The following is a 21893-nucleotide window of genomic DNA, read 5'->3' on the forward strand; positions in this document are numbered from 1 at the left end:
CACCACATTCCAAAAGTTGTGCCAATTGGTTCAAATTTGACTGAGTTATAGTCGAAAACAGACGAATATAGAATCACCGCCCAAGTGGCGCGATTCCCTATACGCAAAAATAGATCTTTTGAAGATACAAAGTCAAAATCGTCAAAAAGTAACATGGAACAACTATGCTGCACACGCAGTGCATATAACACATTCAGTATTGAGAACCTCGCGTCTCCACCTGTTGTTGTTGGTACAAAAATGAGAATAGGCTGCAAGGGATATAAGTGACGAACCCGATAATTTAATAATACTCTGAACCGTGCGTCCCCACCGTACGTTAAGTCAGGAACTCGATTACCTGGGTATTTTTTTAATAGTGCTTCCCTTGCCTGTACTTCCATCCTTCGGCCACTGAAGTAGATAGTATATGAGTATCATCCAGTGCTGAAAATTTCATTTCGTCATATCTAAATTCAATCACCTACAACCCATTTTAGAAGCTGAACCTGAGAGTATGGTATATGAAAAACTTGTGCGGCTAGACCAGGCCTGCAAGAAAATCACGAAAAAAACGCTATTTTTCGAATATTTAAGGTAAATATCACGGACTACCTCTGAAAAATGCCAAATGATATTTACCGTGAATATCATCGGCATTTTTCGAAGGTAGTCCGTGATATTTACCTTAAATATTCGAAAAATAGCGGTTTTTTCGTAACTTTCTTGCAGAACTGGTCTAGCCACACAAGTTTTCCATATACAATATTTCCAGGTTCAGCTTCTAAAATGAACTGTAGGTGATTTAGATGACGAAATGAATTTTTCAGCACTGGTATCATCAAAAAAATGCCGTCATTTCATGCGATGGTGTGCTCATGAGACATCTGTTTCAACATTAGCATCACTAGCCACAGAAGTCCAATGTCGCGACTGTTCGTGTGACTAACATCTAGTTTTCCACGCCCAAGGTACTTACCTTGCATTGAAGTACACATTTTTTATAAATAGTTTGCGCTTAAAATAATATAACCTTACCATTCCCTAAGCACAAACCATAGATTACCGTACAGTGATCTGTGAACCGATCAATTACCAATCATTCATCCCTCAAAGATACGCATTCAAAGATTCCACGATAACTATTTGCTTCCTGATAGCAGACAGAACAAAGTACCAATGTATAGTGCATTGCATTGGGCGAAAACGCATCACCATTCAATAGATTCCATGTTAACAGCTTGTTCTACCACGCGTGTCAGCATTGCTCCGGCGCGGTGCTGCCGAAGACAACAGCAAAAAAACAGCATAATTGAATTGCTGCTACAATACTGGCAAAAATAATGTGTTTACGGTGATGAACTGGTATGGTATTAAACATTACTCAATTCATTGCATATTTCAAAATCGAGTCAAGAAATTGCAAGCATGACAGTGAATAAGAAAATCGATTTAGTGGCTTATCTGTAATTTATTATACAAATATAATTTAAAAAAAAATCTTTTGTGGATGTACAGCTTTTTCCTAACGATATTATACATGCGGTGATGGCAAAGGGCAACTGCGGATTATGTTGTGTTTAGGAACAAATGCCTCCATTACTTCCTGACTTGCGGTGTCGGCGGCGTCTACGTTGACGTCGGTTTAAATGCACAACGAACCCTCAGATACCTGTCTACAATGTTTGCTCGGTTGGTTTGGCACGTGAATGCCATGGCTTGTACACACTTCACTACGTGTAACCGTAACCGGAGGTGCGAACGGGTATAGTATGAACCTGTCCCAAGGAACACAAGTCGCTCAGGTGCGTTTCAAAGTGCCGGTCGGTGCATAGGATAGAGAAATTGATTGGATAATAAAGTAAGATCAACAACACGAACGCCGTAAATGAGTCATGTGGTGTCCATGTGGTTCATCATTGTTAGGGTTTTCTGCGGCATCCTTCCATGTCGGGGTGAACCGATTCTGTGGCAATCAAGTGGTACAGTAACATAGGATGTAGAGAGTACATTCAGTTTCTTAGCAATATAGCAATATACCATAATTATTATAAACTAATAGCGGTATTAGAACCAAGGGTGATAAATTGTAGTTTTCTGACAAGTATAATTCTCCATCGTATAAGGATATTAAAATATCGTGCGGCTCAGTTCACTGTACAACAGAACAAGGAACTCTACTTAGCTCTCCGATGGTGGAGCGAGCGTAGGTGAAACCGCGAATGATCCGGTTGTGAGCCTGATTGCATATAATTAACATGGGCAAGGACTTCTTCGGCCCACTACTGTAGAACAGTTTTGGTATTCCCAACCCAGCTGGCTGCTGTGTGCCATTTTACACCTGATACAGTTTACGCATGTCATCTACTAAATGGGTTTCCTTGTTTCAGTCCAAAGCACTGTCACACTGAGGTAGTGAGGTACAAATTGGCTCTGGCAGGTCGGTTGATTAGAATTGGTGCGTTCGGCTAATCACTGTTTAATGTGTATAATTATCGCTGCATAAAAGTTGTCATTATAAAATAGTTCAAAACGGTGCCATTTGGATGGATTAAAATACAAGCTTTTGAGTCTTGATTGATCAAGTTCTCACAATAAAATTACAATAGGTACACAAGCAAAAATGGGATATCGCTTGTAACTAATAGATGAAGTTCTGTTCGTCAAGAATTGTTTCAATTGTTTCGTCTACATTTTATTTTCAAAAAAATGTGTAAATATTCTTGAAGAAGTTGTATTAGAAACTGATATTCCATATCTCAGAAACGCAAGGCTGTCTTATAATGCCCTGGTTAGTATTGTGACAACATTATTGGCTATTCGTAGAACGCTTCATTCTTGGGATTCTTGCAGGAATCCCTCCAAACATTTTTTTAACATTTCCTTGGGAATCCCTTTTGAGACTGCTTCAGGGATTTCTCCTGAGGTTTCTTCAAGAATTTGTCCAAGGATGTCTTTAGGATTTTTCAAGAATTCCTTCAGAACATTGTCCTGGGATTTCTTCAGAAACTCCCCTAGGACTCCTTCAGGAATTCCATTTAGGTTGTCTTTAGGATTTCTTCCTGGGATTCCTCCAGGAACTCCTCCAGGAACTCCTCCAGGAATTTCTCCAAGGATTCCTCTGGAAAGTCCTGCAGGAATTCATTCAGGAATTCCTTCAGCAATACCAACAGGAACATCTGCAAGATTCCTACAGGAATTCCTCTAGATATTCCTTTAGAAATTCCTCTACAGATTCCTCCAGGAATTTCTCGAAGGATTTCTCCAGGAAGTGTTCCACGAATTCCTCCAAGGATTCTTTCTGGAATTTCTCCAGTGATTCTTCAAGGAATTCCTCCAGGGATTCCTCCTAGAAATACTCCATGAACTCTTCTAGGAATTCCTCCAGAAATTCCTGTAGGAATTTCTCCAAAAATTACTCCACGCATTCCTCTAGAGATTTTTGCAGGCATTCCTACAGAGATTCCTCCAGCAATACCTCTAGTAATTCCTTTCAGGATTCTTCCAGGATTTCCTCCAGAAATTCCCCCAGACATCCCTTCAGGAATTCTACATGAGATTCCTTTAGAAATCCATGTTCGGAAACTTCTGTAGGTATTCTGCCATGGATTCCTGCAGGAATTTATCCAGGAATTCCTCCTCTAGGGATACCTCCAGGAATTCGTCTAGGAATTCCTGCAGGGATTCATCCTGGGATTTCCCCAGAAATTCCCCCAGGCAGTCCTTCATACATTGCTCCGGGCATTTCTTCAGGAATTCCTCCAGGTATTCTTCCAGAAATTCCTCCAGGCTCTCCTGCAGGAATTTTCCCGGCATTCCTCTTGGAATTCTTCTAGGCATTTCTCCAGGAATTCCTCCAGGCATTTTTCCAGGAATTCATCCAGACATTCCTCCAGGAATTGCTACAAGAACTTCTCCAGGCATTCGTCCACGAGTTGCTTCAGAAATTCTTCCAGTAATTTCTCTACGAATTGCTCCAGGGATACCTCCAGAGATTCCACCAGGAACTGCTCCAAGGATTCCTCCATTCTTCTAGGCATTCCTCCAGGGATTTTTCCAGGAATTCATCAGGGTATTTCTCATGGAATGCTTTCAGGGATTACTCCAAGGCTTCCTTCAAGGATTTCTCCGGGAATTCATATCTCCAGAGATGCTTTCAGGGTTTTCTCCTAAAATTCCTCCTGGGATTCCTGGAAGAATAGCTGAAGGAATTTTAGGAGCAAATTCTGAATTCCTCCAGGGATTCCTCCAAGATTTTCTCCGGGGATTCACCCAGGAATTTTTCCAGGGGTTTGCTCCAGGGCTTTCTCCACGAATTCCTCCAGGGATTGTTCCGGGATATCCTCTTGTGATTCTTTTAGAAAATCTCTTCAAAATTTTTTTCAGGGGTCGCTTCAAAAATTTCAAAAAATCTTTCATCATTTGTTCTAGGGATACACCCAAGAATTTCTCCGGGGATGCCTCATAGAATACCTCCAGATTTTTTTAGAGTTTCTTCAAGGATTTCTAGAAGAATTTATCCATCGATTTGTATTGGAATTCTTGAAGATAATTTTACAGGAACCAGCAAATTCTCCAAAAAGCCATCCAAGAATCCCCTCACAATTTTACTCCAAGATATCCGGAAGGTGTTCCTCCACGGATTTGTTCAGGAATCCATCCATTAATAACTTAAAAAAATACCCCCTGCAGCTCCAGCAAAGGAATTCCTTTGGAAATTTGTCCTGTGATTGTTTCAGGGAGTTCCTGAGAATCTTTGTTTTTTTTTTTCAAGAAATCCTTCAAGAGATGTTATCTATGGATTTCTTCAGGAACTCCTCCAGAGATTCCTCTAGGAGTTTTTCCAGGGATGTTTTAAAAGCGTTCCTTTAGAAATTCCTCCAAGGATTCTTCCAAAAATGTGTCAAGGTCCTACGAAAAATCCCCCGGGAACGCATCGAGGGTTTCCTACAACGATTGTTTTGGGACTTTTCCTAAGATTGCTTCAGAAATTCCACAAGAGATTTCCTTCCGAAATTTGTGTAGGAATTTGTCCAAAATTATTATTTTTTGCCTAAGAAAAATGCCGAAAAATTTTATAGGGATTCCTTCGGCAGTTTCTTCAGGAGTTTACTCAGGGTTTTCATTGGAAATTCTAACAATAGTTCCTCCAGGGATACATTTAGGCATTTCTTTTTTTTAATAAAGCCTGCGCACTTTAGAATCGGTACACTTTCAATCGGCTGCAGATCAAAAACGGTTTAACCTAGAAAAAAATGTTGTAAAAAGGAAATGAAGCATATTTATTGGGTTTTGTAGGAAAAATATGAAGAAATCAGTTTTTATTTCTTCAAGATAAAATTTTGACCTGATTGTGAAATTCATGCCATTTTATTCTGCACAAACCAATGATCGTCAACATTTGCAAATTTCACAGCTTACGGGCTGATATTTCCACAAGAAACAAAATTATATTCATTAAAGATATGCTCAAAACAAGTTACGACATTAAACTCTTGACAAATATGGTTCACAAGACCATAATAAACTTAAAGCCTTATTGTCCATTCACGCTATATTCAAAACATAATTTTACTCTAAGTATTTTTTTATGAAAAAATATTTCCTGGGATCGTTTTTTGGATCTACATTTCCCCAGTTCAAGTGGCCCAACTTAATTCATATCGAAACCTGGATTATTTTTGGAATGATTAGCAGTTTTTCCTCACAGTAGTCGGAAATTAACAGTCATAATGCTAACTCCTCATATTAAGCCTAAAATGAGATAGTTTTCATGGATAAAACACTGAAAATCATATAGATTATGGAACTATAGATGTGATTCTATGATCACAAATGAAAAACTTTTAAGTAGATTCAGTTTTATTTTAAAAAAATGTTAGATATTTCACGCCATCAAAACACATCTAATGAATTTCGTCAGCAATAGTCCATACAGCTTTCGAGCCACGATTATTTACATTGTTCTGCATCAAATCATTGGTTTCTTATACCAATACTATTCGTATAGTATCCTTTCCATATGCGTATTTGCCGAACTAAAGTTTTTGCAAAAACAACTTTTTTGACCTTAAATATCTATGCAAGCCTTTGATTTTCCATAAAACCCTTCAAAGGCTTACCATAGCTATATTGAAAATGTTAAAACACTTATGGAATATTTTACCTCCCTTAATCAACAATCATAGTACCAACAACTATTCTATATTGCGTAATTGATTGGTTTGGTAATTATATATTCCTACACAAATCTTGAATCTGACAATGATTGATTTTTGCTCAATGTGTGCAGAAAAAACTGGCACTGTTTACAAATTCAGATCAATAGTTCATCTAAAAATATAAAAACAGCAAATTTTATATTTTTCCTACAAACTAGAATAGATAAGCTTCAATTGCTTCTAACAACACTTTTTTCCGAGTGACACCGTTTCTGAGCGGCAGCCGGTTGAAAGTGTACCGATTCTAAAGTGCGCAGGCTTTATATTCTAACGATTTGTACAGGAATTCCTTCAGGCGAATTCAAGGATTTTTCCAAGGATTCCAAACATTGAGAGTTCTTCGGGAATACAATAAACTGGGGTTGTTGATCAGTGGGGTGAACCTGATCGCTCAATTCCCCACGAATATCGACTTTCAAGGAAGTTACCATTCCATTTTATGGTTACGTCATTGGATTGCGAATGATTAAATTCGAATTGTTGCTTCCTTGAAAGTCGATATCCGCGGGTAATTGAGTGATCAGGTTCACCCCACTGATCAACTACACCCCAGTTCACGGTACCTGCAGGAAATTCTTCAAGAATTTCTCCAGGAATTCCCTTCAGGAATTTCTACAGGGGTGCCTCGAGGGTTATTGTTACCATTCACCAAATCTTCGAAGTGCTCTTCCATTTGGCTGCCAACATTGTTTTGTCTGTGAGCCAATTTTGTTCCCGATCATTGGTCGGTCACTAGAGCAGTCTTGTGCCGCGCACCATTGCATTGACAGCTACACCAAACCTCCTCATATCGTTCCTATTCATGTTTCCTGCTCTTCAGTAATCACAGTCACTCGTGTTGCTTTTTTTTTTTGCTTCGATGGATTCGTTTCTTTTTTAGTTTTGCCATTCTGTGGTACCGCTCCCTGTTTAGCCGGGTACCGGTCACTTGAATTCCTCCTGGTGGTATTACGTTCGTCACTCGTTGACATATCTTGTTGAACCACACAGAACGAAAAAAAAGGTGTAAAATTCAGTGTCATTTGATGCACATGTTTGGAGCGTGGGATATCACAGAAATTTACATGACGTATCATGTAAAAATCATAAAATATCATGTAAACTTCCATTATATGTCATGTAATTCCGCATGACTCTGAGTGTTTACATGGCATATAACACAAATTTACATGATATATCATGTAAACCATCATACCACTAAGTTTACATGACTAAAATGAAGTTTACATGACGTGTAAATCTCATTATTTCTATCTGTGCATCCACAAAGTGTAAGAATATGGTTGCATCTGATTCTGGAATTAGAGCGGTTCCATATCATTTCAGCAACGAGTAATTTTCATATATGTTTATTTGGATGAAACCTTGCATACAAGTCTTTGGGGGAGAAAAACGCCGTTTTGCATACTTGGTTCGCCATTTTGAATCTAGCGTTACTTATGAGAAGGGCCTATGAAAAATGCACATGATATCTTCAAAAAATTGTATCTCGAAAACGGTTTGTCCGATCGGTTTGGTGTCTTCGGCGAAGTTTTAGACAATTGTTGGTGCTATATGGAGAAAATATGCACGGTAAAAAAAATGTTTGGTTTTTGTGATTTGAACTAAAATATAGATTTTCCCTCAAAAGTGACATGTCAATATTTTTTTTATTATCCTTATGTTATAGCCGACTAAAAATGCTATCTAGTGCACAGTTGGTTGTTCTGGAGAAAAATAGGTTACAATGAAAAAAAAATGTTTTAAAAAATTACGATTTTCAAAAAATGCTATTAAGAAAAGTCAAAAAAGTTTGTCGCCCTAATTTTATGAAAGTTCATCAAATTTGCAAGAAAAAAGTACTTCGGTAACATTTTTCTAAGATGCACCGTTTAGAAGATATTACTAATTTAATATTGATTTTTTTGATAACTTAATAAATTTTAGCCCTTTTCGGATGTACTCCGTGTTTCTCCAGTTTCAAAAGTATTTTTTTCGGAAAGATTGGAAAATTTTGAGTTAAAATGACACTGAAAGCTTAAGGATTCGAGTGAAATTCTCTGCCTTAAAAGTATTTTGAAAAACAAGTTACAAAATCCCACTATCAGGAACAATGATTTCTTCCAGTGGTTTTGGTGCCTTCTGCTGAAAACGTGCTAATAAGTATTAGATACAGGTAATTAGATACCAGTTAGCTGTACTACGTACAGTTGGTGATTGTGAACATGGTCTTTGTTGGAACTAGTCCACCATGGCCACTAAGGTGGCCCACACTTATATGAAAGACAAAAATTTCGAAAAATGCCAAGTCTTACCTCCTCAATCAGTTGTTTTGGACTCCCAGAAGCTACGTTCAAAATTTGAGCAAAATCGGTTGAGCCTAAGGGGGCGCTCAAAACGCTTGAAGTTTGTATGGGAAAACTTGACCAAATGTATGCAGAAATTTTAAGATTTCGAATTTTGTCGCTAGGTGGCGCTGTAAGCGTTCAATAATCAAACCCTTTGGTATTATTGTAGGCGACTATATGCCAAACAACTTTGTCGAAGACCGCAAAGTGATCCAACGTCTGTGAAAAAAGTTATACCCTAGGAAAAGTGAGGATAAACTTTATTGTTATTTTTCCAATACATGTAAAGGAATAATATCAATAATGAAATCTCAATACTTTGCCTCACTTTGCCTTGGCTATAACTTTTTCCACAGCCGTCGGATCACTTCGCGGTCTTCGACAAAGTTCTCTGGCATATAGTCACCTGCAATAATACCAAAGGGTTTTGTACGCGCCAAACGCGTGCAGAAGAGAGAGTTACCACTCTTCATCATCAGCCAGCGATGTGACTCCAACGACGTGCTTTGGGTTGTCTTGCGCTCCGAATGGGCGGAGCCTATGCTGCAGTCTGCTGTGCGTTGACCGGCTGCCAACCCGAAGGAGACATATATTTAAGTTCATTCTTTCATGTCATTTCATTCAGTATCAATTATACCACCGACGTGAACGGACCAACAGCGCAAGTGTTTTTCTTGAACGAGTGCCGAAAGATAGTGATAGTGGTGGCTAGTCCGATCGGTGCGAGGATCGGCTGGCAGTTTTTCTCTTCCTTTCCACCCCGAGCCGGTGGAACTGTGTGTGTGTGCTCCTCTGAATCGGCGTTGGCGTGCAAGGTAAACGTGTTGCGTCTTGTTCGTCGTTGTTTTGCGTTGCGGTTCGTTTCCATTGATCGAGGCGATTGGTGCGGCGGTGCAGCTGCATTGAAGCAGAGCTGTTGGGAGCTGTCGTGTTTGCCGGTTGTGTGGTGCCCGGAAAGTGACACAAAGAAAGAGTTATTCTTTAATTTTCCTGTTTTTCCTCATTCGGTGTCACTTCCGGCATCCGGTGGCAAGCGAGGCACGACGGTTACGAAAGCAGAATTAGGCGTGTTCGGCATTTACCGTGGTCCTTCGAGGAGAGAACGCGCTGGTGGCCGTGCGGTGAACGGCTGTCGGCGGTGCAGGAGTAGTAGTCGGTGTCCGGGGCGTGCACGGCTGTCGGGAACCAGAGCCTCCGGTGGTAGCTGCAACGAGCGCAGCTGACGCCCCCCCTGCTGATGGCTGTTGAGTGAACAGCTGTTGGTGGCTCGATCACGGGTAAGTTCGACGTGCTAAGGTAAGTGCTACGAACCAACCTCCAGTGAGTGTGTACCCAACAGGTTTGATTATTGAACGCTTACAGCGCCACCTAGCGGCAAAATTCGAAAACTTAAAATTTCTGCATACATTTGGCCAAGTTTTCCCATACAAACTTAAAGCGTTTTGAGCGCTCCCTTAGGCTCAACCGATTTTGCTCAAATTTTGAACGTAGCTTCTGGGAGTCCAAAACAACTGATTTTGAAGGTAAGACTTTGTATTTTTCGAAATTTTTGTTTTTCATATAAGTGTGGGCCACCCTAAGGCTTGTAAACATTCGACACTTTTCCCTACCTTCGTTTCGTTGTCGCGGTCGGGTGTCAGCTGAAAATTAAATTTTTAAATTCAGCCACAAGGCAAGATAAACTATCAATTTTATCATTGTTACCAAAATCATGGTCAGTACAAAAAATTGTAGACGAATTTAAAACTAGTAGAAATATGGCATCAGATGCAAGAAAGGAAAGAGATAATGTATTAGATTCATCTCAAGGTTCAAGCTCTGGAAAAGCTTTGAGTAATGAAACAAAAGAACTGGTTTTGAATTTTTTTGAGGACGATGATATAAGCCGTGCAATGCCAGGCCAAAGAGATGTCTTCTTCTTCTTCTTCTTGGCGTAACGTCCTCACTGGGACAAAGCCTGCTTCTCAGCTTAGTGTTCTATGAGCACTTCCACAGTTATTAACTGAGAGCTTCCTCTGCCAATGACCATTTTGCATGTGAATATCGTGTGGCAGGCACGAAGATACTCTATGCCCAAGGAAGTCAAGGAAATTTCCTTTACGAAAAGATTCTGGACCGACCGGGAATCGAACCCGTCACCCTCAGCATGATCATGCTGAATACCCGTGCGTTTACCGCCTCGGCTATATGGGCCCTCGCCAAAGAGATGTAGTTAGCGTAAAGACATGAAATAAGAGATTGCCTGTTCAGAAAAGATTGTTAATGATGACATTAAGAGAAGCTTTTAATCGCTTTAATGAAATGTACGTCAATGTAAAAATAGGGTTTTCATCATTTGCAAGCCTCCGGCCAAGGCAATATAAACTATTGACTATCGCAGGAACACATAATGTTTGCGTTTGCACTACGCATGAAAATGTCAATTTAATTCTACATAGCTTAAAAAAATACAATGTCTTGAATGATCTAAAAGCAATAACGAAGTCGAGTCAAGTACAAGACACTGAAGACGACCTTACAGTTGAGGTCGAAATACGTATCTGTCAAAGAATAACGAATAGATTACTTTGCGAAAATAAGACAACTCATTGCCATCTACGAAGATGTAAAAACTGCCCAGATACCTCAGTTTTAGAAGACAGTTTATTGAAACAGCTGGAATAAAACTTTGTTGAAAAGCTTTCATTCGAACAATGGGTTACCACTGACCAGGGCTGGTAGCAACATCTGCTGGTCAGAATAGTTAATTTAGTGACCATTTTCTCGAAAATAGTGACCAAATAGTGACTTACAGATAGCAAAAAAGTGACTAAATAGTGACTTTTGGTACAATAACACTAGTTTACAGCATTTTTGAACTCGGTAAGCTGATGATCATTTTTGGTGTAGAATCATACCCTGAATTTGAAAACGCGAAGGAAAAAAAATACAGTAGAGCGGAAAATTTTTCGACTTCCCATACAACGTTGATGATTTGAAATCGATTTTTGTTCTATTTTTAAGCAAAGTCGCTTACTTCAAACATCTCATTCTTCGTAATCAATGTTCCGATTGAGCTGAAATTTTTACTGTATCTCGCCTACATATGATATGTCAAATAAACGTCGAGAAAGAATTTTTGAGTTGTTTTTTTATTATTGAAAAAAATACATTTCTTCAAAAATTTTTGGGAATTTTGCTAAAATTTAAGAAGATCGTCCCCAAAACTCGCCAATATCTTGAATTTCATCAATCTGACGCAAAACCAGTATTCAGATGATCAAATGGTATTGTATTCAGCTTTTAATTTATGGAAAAAGATTTAAAATTGGTTGAACAAAAGGCAATATATTTGAATTTTAGTAAATTACATATTTTGAAAAGTTACAAAACTCGATATTGAGGTAAAACTCAAAAACTGTTCTACTTTAATTTTTTTGAAGATCGGTTTCGAAATCAGCACTAAATTGTGGTTCAAAAATTTTGGTCGTTGACAGAAGTTCACGACTTTCGTTTTATTTTGTAAACTTGTGTAATTAGTGTCCTAAAATTTTTGGGCGAACTTGATTCAGAAAACCCTGCAGTATCGCATGATGTACATTTTTTAAGAAAAAACTTTCACTCATTTCAAAATTGTACAAAATTTCATGTATATTCAGATTTTTAGCACAAAGTGTGCACAAGTAGATGGGCACAGATGAGCATGAGGCTCATGAACGTCAATAGATGTGTTGATCAACATTTCTTTGGAGCATAATCGGTTTTGACGAACTTGGGACAAACCAAATTAGATTAATATGATGCAATTATTTTTAGAATATGATTGTAACTTTATAAGGTTAACCCAACTACTAACTACTTATTTCAATAGAAGAACTTTTGATAAACAATCAAAAACCTATTGATTTACAACAAAACATTTTTTTAATTGGTTTCGAAAAATTCAGGCAATTGGCAATAATATTTTGTTCAAGTTATAACTGAATATAATTGCCGGGTATTTTTTTCGTACTTGTAGACAGATTTCAGGGGAAAATCTTTGAGGGATACATCCTAAATGTCCTGGAGAACATTATGCTAAGAATGGAAATAAAAATAATAAAATTGTCATATTTCGTGGCGATGTCCGAGGGAATGGCCATACTCCGAATGTGAAAATTCCTCACGAAATCCTTGGAAAACTTGAACTACAAACTGTGTTAACATGAAATTTGAACATTACGAACATTTTCTGGTCCAATAAGTTATCTCTTTTCTTTTCTCAGATCTAAACGGATACGATAGAAAATATGTTGACACAGCACAGCCATGTTCCTCTCTCTCCTCTTCTTGGCGTAACGTCCTCACTGGGACAAAGCCTGCTTCTCAGCTTAGTGTTCTATGAGCACTTCCACAGTTTTTAACTGAGAGCTTCCTCTGCCAATGACCATTTTGCATGTGTATGTCGTGTGGCAGGCACGAAGATACTCTATGCCCAAGGAAGTCAAGGAAATTTCCTTTACGAAAAGATCCTGGACCGACCGGGAATCGAACCCGTCACCCTCAGCATGGTCATGCTGAATATCCGTGCGTTTACCGCCTCGGCTATATGGGCCCTCGCACAGTCATGTTCTCGACTGATTATTGGGTAAAAACTATATACCAGATACTCTAAAGGGGTTAACAACCACAATTTTTCAAGATTGTATTTGTTAGATATTTTTTAAAGAATTTTATCAGGCTCACGAAATCTGTCAGAATTTCTTCCAGGAACTGCACCATAATATCATATGGAAGATCTTGCAAGGAATTCATACAGAAGTTTTTACATATACATAAAGAAACATTAGGCTTTCAGCATGCTCACTGAACATTTTAACGTAAACTCCGCCAAGAGTTTCGTCAAGAGTTCTAAAAATGCCCAAGAAATTTTGCCAGTAATTTAAAGAAAAAAAATCAGTCACATGAATCTTTTGTACAAAAAAAACACCACTAATAAGTTACTATATAAAGGCGAATAATGAATTTGCGAACATACCTTTATGGACTAGTTATTTTATTGTCTCCAATAATCCATTTAGATACTATTTTAGATATCAACTCTTGTTCTACTCACTGACAAGATTTCAGGACGACGAAAATAGTTGAAAATAGTGACTTTTCAACAGAAAAAGTGACTTTAGTTGAAAGGTCTTGAAAATAGTGACTTTATAGTGACTTACACGAAAATAGTGACCAAGTCACTAAATAGTGACTCGCTACCAGGCCTGCCACTGACAGATGGGATTTAGAAACTATTGTAAAGCAAACCGATGACTTTTTTACATTTTTCAGCTCAAAATTAGAAAGTTTGATTCCGCATGATTTTGTAAAAACCGAACAATCCAATTTTTTGAAAACTACAAAACAAAACTTGCATGATGGTGAATTTTTAGCTATTTGTGACTTTTCTGAAAATTACAGCTTCGTTTTGCAGGATGAAGTTCAATCACACCATTGGAACGTGCAACAGGCCACAATCCATCCTTTCGTAATATATTATACTGAAAATATGCAAATTAAACATTTTAGCTTCATTATAATTTCAGAAGAACTAAGACATGATTCAGACGCTGTTAATTTGTTTATTGATAAAATGATAAACTTTTTACAAATTGATCAAAATAAAAACATGAAAAAAAAATTATTTTATGTCAGATGGTGCTGCTTCACAGTATAAAAACCGAAAAAAACTTTTCTAGCCTTTGTAAGTTTAAGTCAAAGTATGGTATTGACGCTGAATGGGATTTCTTCGCAACATCGCACGGAAAAGGTTTATGCGATGCTATTGGAGGTATGATAAAACGCATGACTACCAGAGCAAGTTTAGCCAAAGAACGCGAACACCCGATAAAGACTGCAAGAGAGTTGTTTAATTGGGCAAACAAACGAAAAGAAGAACTTACAAAATTGTCATTTTGTTATTCTACTACAGAAGAATACGAAAATATGTCTTTGCAGCTAAATAATCAATATAATAATGCAAAAACAATTCAAGGAACTCAAAAATTCCATTTATTTCTTCCTCTATCAGAAAATACAATAAAGGCAAAGCTTTATTCAAACTGTCCTAACAATGATGCCAAAATATTCGATATTGTTAAGAAAGTTGTGTAAACAATAATTTGATAAAAATACAGGAATAAAAATAAACTGATGTACAAAATATAATGTTATTTTATATTGCGCACAAATACCACCCCTGAAAAATAAGCCTTATTCGCTCTTTTGAATTTTGCTAATTGAGGATCATGCGATATGCAAGAGTTGAATGTACATTTTCAACACAATACACCAAAAACCACTGGAAGAAATCATTGTTCCTGGTAGTGGGATTTTGTAACTTGTTTTTCAAAATACTTTTAAGGCAGAGAATTTCACTCAAATCCTTAAGCTGTCAGTGTCATTTTAACTCAAAATTTTCCAATCTTTTCGAAAAAAAATACTTTTGAAACTGGAGAAACACGGAGTACATCCGAAAAGGGCTAAAACTTATTAAGTTATCAAAAAAATCAATATTAAATTAGTAATATCTTCTAAACGGTGCATCTTAGAAAAATGTTACCGAAGTACTTTTTTCTTGCAAATTTGATGTACTTTCATAAAATTAGGGCGACAAACTTTTTTGACTTTTCTTAATAGCATTTTTTGAAAATCGTAATTTTTTAAAACATTTTTTTTTCATTGTAACCTATTTTTCTCCAGAACAACCCACTGTGCACTAGATAGCATTTTTAGTCAGCTATAACATAAGGATAATAAAAAAATATTGACATGTCACTTTTGAGAGAAAATCTATATTTTAGTTCAAATCACAAAAACCAAACATTTTTTTTTACCGTGCATATTTTCTCCATATAGCACCAACAATTGTCTAAAACTTCGCCGAAGACACCAAACCGATCGGACAAACCGTTTTCGAGATACAATTTTTTGAAGATATCATGTGCATTTTTCATAGGCCCTTCTCATAAGTAACGCTAGATTCAAAATGGCGAACCAAGTATGCAAAACGGCGTTTTTCTCCCCTAAAGACTTGTATGCAAGGTTTCATGCAAATCAAAAAATACAAAAAATAAAAACTGGAAAAAATTCCCACTTGTTCGTGGAATCGCTCATTAGATAAATGTATTTTTGCTATCTTATGTTTACACTACCATTAGTTTTGTATCTCGAGTACCTCTTTTTAACCCATTATAAATGAAAAATACACGACGTTTGAAACTTCAGCGACGTATTAGTATAAGTTTCCTTATTAAGCATGTAGCTCCCATTTTCATCTTACGAAAAACAGAGGATTGAAGCGCTGTTTGTTTTGTTTCTTATTTTTGTATTTTTTGTTAGAAGTGAGCACCCATGAAAACAAAAAGAACGAAATTATTCGGTGCCGTACTCGCTGGTTTTCCAATAGGATGAATATGGGAGCGTGAGATTACTGATGGCACACATACCCTACATTTACATCCACAAAAAAATTCAACCATGTAAAATTTAGCTCGAGCATCGCATTCTCTTTATGTATTGTTGACTTAAATTTACATGATTTGTTTTATCTGTGCAAAGTTCTTAGCAACTACGAATAGTATGGTCATCTATGCTCATAGCTCATGCTTATGCCCTACATTTATAAACCGTCGTATCCAAAAACCAGTAGTCTAATAAATATTATCTCAGGTTTTTTTTTCAATGCATATCATCTAACGCTATCATTTTCACCTCTATTTTTTCACAGTTCTGGAGTACGTTGGTCCCAAATGGCGAACCTTCGTAGCGAACATGTCGATCGCCCTGTTCTTCACCGCCGCCTCATGTGCTCTCCCATGGATTGCGTACTATCTCGCCAACTGGCAACTCTTTGCCATCGTTACCTCCGCTCCACTGGCCTTGGCCATCCTCACCCCGTGGCTGGTTCCAGAATCCGCAAGGTTTGCTTCAACATATTCAATTCGCGTGATCGAAGAACGATTCTACATTTCCCCCAATTATTTTGCAGATGGCTCGTCTCCCAGGGCAAAGTGGACAAAGCTATCAACATCCTGAAGAAGTTCGAGAAGATCAACAAGAAGAACGTTGACGCCAAGGTGTATCAGGATTTCACCGAAAGCTGCGTCCGCCTGCAGGAAGAAGAAGCCGCCAACAGTAGCTACTCCGTGTTGGATCTGTTCAAGACCCCACGCCTTCGCAACATCACCATTCTGCTGATTGTCATCTGGATGGCCATCTCGCTGGTATTCGACGGCCACGTGCGTAACGTCGGATCGCTTGGATTGGATCTGTTCTTCACGTTCACCGTTGCTGCGGCCACCGAACTGCCGGCCGATACCTTCCTCACTCTAACTCTGGATCGCTGGGGTCGCCGTTGGTTGGCCTGCGGAACGATGGTTGCCAGTGGTGTGTTCAGCCTGCTCGCCACGACAGTGCCAGTTGGTAAGACCGAGTCGATGATCGTGTCAAGTTCGGTGGAGGTTATGCCTTTGTGATTCTCGTTACAGGTGCCTACTCCGCAACGTTGGCCATTCTGGGTCGGTTCAGTGTCAACATCTCCTACAACATTGGTCTGCAGTATGCTGCCGAGCTGCTACCCACCGTGGTCCGAGCCCAAGGGGTGGCTTTCATTCACATCATGGGCTACGTGGCCAGCATCGTCGCTCCGTTCGTCGTCTATCTGACGCACATTTCGCCCGCGTTGCCACTGATTGTGCTGGGAATCTTGGGAATCTTTGGAGGACTGCTGTCCTTGATGCTGCCCGAAACGCTGGGACACGATCTGCCACAAACGCTGGCAGATGGAGAAGAATTCGGACGTGGGCAGAAGATCTGGGATTTCCCGTGCTTGACCAAGTATGTATTATTTTAATGTGTATCACCTATAATAGGATTTAAGCATATTTTATTTTCTTTGATTAAGCTTATCTTCATCACACGTGAAATCCCATTACTTTTAAAATAATGATTTAGTTTTAACGATATTTCAAAGGGCTTCATAAAACACGTTTTCGAGATATATCCAAATTCTAAAAATGATTTCAAACAAACATCTGCTTCAAGCAGGCTTTAAAACATTTTAAGCTATCTAGGGCCACGTTACAGTTAAACCTGGCTTAACGCTTAAACCAGGGTGAAGAAATCGCCCCTAGAGGCATAACTAGTGTTCATGTGGTATTATTTCTCCATTGCGTACAGTGCAATTTAAAGCCTATTTAGCCGCTGCAGTAAGCGCACAGGTATTCCGCATTATTATGCTGTGAATGGTTGGTTCGATTCCCGGTCAGTCCATTAACTTTTCGTAAAGGAAATTTCCTTGACTTCCTTGGGCATAAAGCTTCGTCCCTGCCACACAATCTACACACACATGCAAAATGGTTATTGACCGAGGAAGCTATGCTGAAAGCAGGCTTTTTCTTAGTGGGGACGCTACGCCAAGAAAAGTAGTGCCAAGTAGCTAGGTACCCTATGACTTTGGGAATAATTCGGTGCGATTTTGTTGCGGATTTTCTTGAGAATTTTAATTAGCATGTGTAGAAAAAATATTGTGGTATTTTGGGAATGAAAATAACTGTTTACTAATTTCTAGAATTATTGGCACGATGAGGAAGCACAGAAGTTACTCCTGAAGGATTTCCTTATTTCCTGTGGAAATTACCGAGGGTACTCTCGAAGGAATCCCGGAAGGTGCTTCTGGAGGAGTCCCAGAAGAAGTTCTAGGAGAAATCTCGGAAGGTTTCCCAGCATGAATCCCTGAATAAATTCATGGAGAAATACCACTCCTGGATGAATTCGGAAGAAATTCTGAATGGAACCGTAAACGAATCCCGCAAGATCTGTTTCTCAGAAGAAATCTGGGAAGAAGCTCCTGAAGGATTTCTGAAGTGATTTTCCGAAACAATCTAGAATAGATAACCCCCAAAAACTTTACAGGTTCTGCAGACCAGATTGCAAGCAATAGCTATTCAGAGATCTTTGCCTGCGCGTTTGTAAAGTCCCTGTTAATCCTAGAAGAAAATCTTGAAGGAATCTGACACTCTGGAAGAAACCCTTGAAAAAAATTCTGAAGTGATCATCATAACATCAAAAGAAGGAATCATCAAAAGGAAGGATCCCATAAGGAACTCCTTGTGGAATCCCAGAGGGAACTTCTAAAGGAATCTCAGAAAGAACTTCTAATAATCACAGATAAAGCAAAGAAGAGAGTGTCTGACAATGAATGGCCACAGCTTTAGCATTTTTTTATTATTATTTTTTTTTTAATATTATTTTATTTTTTGCCAGAAAAACACAAGATGGTGGGTGCTCCAGTTAAAAACAGTAAGCTGGAGAGGAAAGGAGTGATGACTAAGTATGAATAAGCCTGTATTTACTTAGACACTACCTACATGTTACTTTACCAGATAAAACTAACTCTTTTAACCTTCAAAATAAAAGAGAGACAAAAACAACCGTGAAAAACATGTAAAAATAACTGCAAACCATTGCTCATTGATTTTCTCAACTGATCGTTTCTTCGATTCAGCTTAATCGTTAGAATTGCTCAACCTTGGAAGCAATCTCTTCACGAACTTCTATCGAAGTTTCAATATATAGTGACACAAAATCGTCGACATCTACGCGTTTCTTTACTACACGCACATCGCTACAGTTCAAAGCAACAATCATCTATAAAATATAAAAGCAATTCACTAAACGGCGTAAAACGCTATGTTAAATATTTTTCTGCGTAAACGTCGCGATCATCAAGGCAATCTTTGAATATTTTAATCTCAATTTTATGAAACGAACATTTTGCGCTCTTTAGTGAAACCCCTTATATTGGTTTTTTAAACTTGAAGATTGAATGTTATTCATGCGGTTTCGTTAAACACATTTCTACTGAACGACACACAGCGTGATAAAGATTTTGATAATATTTGCTGGAACTCTACTGTTCATCAATATGATTACCGATCGCTGATGATCGCTTATCAAAAACTTCCTTCAATATTGCGAATATGAATTGCCAATTCTTTATAGATAGGGCTGTTTCGGTTTCTTCGACAAATGATAGCAGAGATCGATGTACCTTACAACCCAAACTCGGAAGAGCATACACAGAAAGAAATCATGAAAATTAAACAACACGCAATCTAAGGGTCGACTGAAAATTATAGCAGAAACTTCAAAATTACAGCCATTTACCGTGAGATGAGACTGTCCGCTCAGTAATCAGCCAATCATGCGCATTGTTTACAGATTTTGAGGCATATTCGCTTGAAATTTACATGCAGTAACGTAAACGAGGACAGCTGCGCTCAGTCGTCTGCCTCGCTGCGGGGACTGCTCTCTCTCGCTCTCTGTGGCCGAAACGGTACAACAGTAGGTTCGTTTATGGTGGAACATGTTTATCTTTGATTGCCTTCTCTTCAGCTTGGCGAGACAGCCTAGAGGGGTTAGGCGTGAACTCTCACTCGGAAGATCTGAGTTCGATTCTCGTATAAAGGTTTTTTTAAGTTTCTCTGAAAAGTCGGTGCTTAATTAACACTTTTCTCTCAGCAATCAGCAGTGTAATTTTAAGATCACACATAAATTTCTATCGAACACGATGGAGGTCGATTTGTTACATTCAGTTCGTCATAAATTTACAGATTTTATTCGTACTGTGTATATGAAGTTGTTGTAACGAGATTGATAAAAAGCAGTTCAAATTTTACGCAGTTCACTATATTAGACTATCTGACCCCATAACGATTGAATTAACACACCTCCGTGTACCCACCGTAAAATGTCACGTGGTGTATGGGCAGTCCATGAGAATAGACCACGTCTTGTCAGCCAACATTGCATTGGTATATCAATTCAGATACATCCATTGAAATAAAACGTAGGTAAACGATTTTTTCTAATGATTTATGTAGTTTTTAAGATTTTGGACCACCCTAACAGCAACAAATACCCAATTATAGTTTATTTCAATACCAATACATGATTTAAGAACCCCCAAATTAAAATGTTAATCAAAATCTACGTTCAGAAAGCACATCGTGATAGCTTATTATCGATTATTTTTACATGCTTTCCATATTCAGCAGATTTCAAAATTTTGAACCACCCGAACACATAAAATCAAACAAAATGAAAAGTTCCATATCAGAAATAGATTTAGGGAACTAAAATCATCATAACCTGTGAATTATAGCGATTTCGGTTAACATTTGAGGTTTTGTCCGACTTTTGTATGGAGGCCCACCACTGTGCAGTAGGCCTGGCCGTTTTAATATTTGTGTCACATCTCAGATATGCTCTTGTACCGACGAGAATACCCTCTATGAATGAGTGTAATCAGTTTCGTACCTTTTAATTCCGCCCTATGTTGCTTATCCTTTGACAGATACGCGTATTTCGACTACCACTTGTAATCTTCCTCAGTGTCAGTTATCCACTGGTAGTCGAAATACGCGTATCTGTCAAAGGATAAGCAACATAGGGCGGAATTAAAAGGTACGAAACTGATTACACTCATTCAGATATGCTGAAAATATTAACCCTCGGACGATCGCGCTGTTGTATTTTGTACAACACGTTGAAAAAATATCGCTTTTTGTACTCAGCATTAGCGTGGTGCTAACGCAGGTAGTCAACCGCGCTAGTTACGGAAGGTTAATGCCGACAAGAAAATATCAGAAGCGATTTTAATATTTCCAGTATGCTCTTCAATACTGGCTGTGCAAGCACTAAAATAAAATAGAAATAGAATCATTTTTTTTTTTTAGAATGCCTCTGGGAGTGCCATCTGAAATTTCTCCTTCAGACGATTTCTCCTTTTGAGAATTCCATTTTTTTTTAGATTTCTCCACGAGCTCTTTCTACAATTGTTCTAGGAATTTACTCTGGAATGCCTGTATTAGTGTTTTTTCAGCGTTTCCCCTAAGAGTTTCTTCGGAGATTCATTCCAAGATTCATCCAAGGACTTCTTCGAGAATTCCAGGGCTGTTACAACAGTTGTTACGGATTTCGCGGTTTTCGTGAAAATCGCGATTTTCGCGGATTTGTCGCGGATTTATGTGCCACGACGCGGATTTCGCGGATCCTTGAAAATTGGTCGCGATTTTCGCGGATTTGTCTGATTTAAGTCGCGCATTTCGCGGATGCCTATCTTTATGGCAGTTGTAATTTATTTTAAACCATTTTCAATTTCTTTTAAACTTATGTATTTCCATCGAAGCTTCCGTCAAATGTTATGTTTTGCAGCTTCAAAGTAGTTTCTGTTTTAAGAAACTTTCAAAACTACAAAATATATTGAAAGTCGCAACTTTATGCAAATTTCTCCTAAAATTCAAAAATTTTTTTAAATGAAATGACAGCAGATACATACCACGAATGTTTGCGAAGAAAAGGT

At 38.3% G+C, this 21893-nt stretch overlaps 1 protein-coding gene across 1 annotated transcript in view; it reads left to right on the forward strand.

The window, feature by feature from the left end:
• Positions 1-21893, forward strand: part of LOC109412539 (organic cation transporter protein) — a 208755-nt gene that overhangs the window by 181451 nt on the left and 5411 nt on the right. Inside the window, exons 4-6 of the mRNA XM_062852308.1 lie at positions 16257-16449; positions 16518-16951; positions 17017-17365. Coding sequence (XP_062708292.1) covers positions 16257-16449; positions 16518-16951; positions 17017-17365 — 976 coding nt within the window. The remainder of the gene's footprint in view (positions 1-16256; positions 16450-16517; positions 16952-17016; positions 17366-21893) is intronic.

The sequence above is a fragment of the Aedes albopictus genome, chromosome 2 (assembly GCF_035046485.1).
Source record: "Aedes albopictus strain Foshan chromosome 2, AalbF5, whole genome shotgun sequence".
Classification (NCBI taxonomy): Eukaryota; Metazoa; Arthropoda; class Insecta; order Diptera; family Culicidae; genus Aedes; species Aedes albopictus.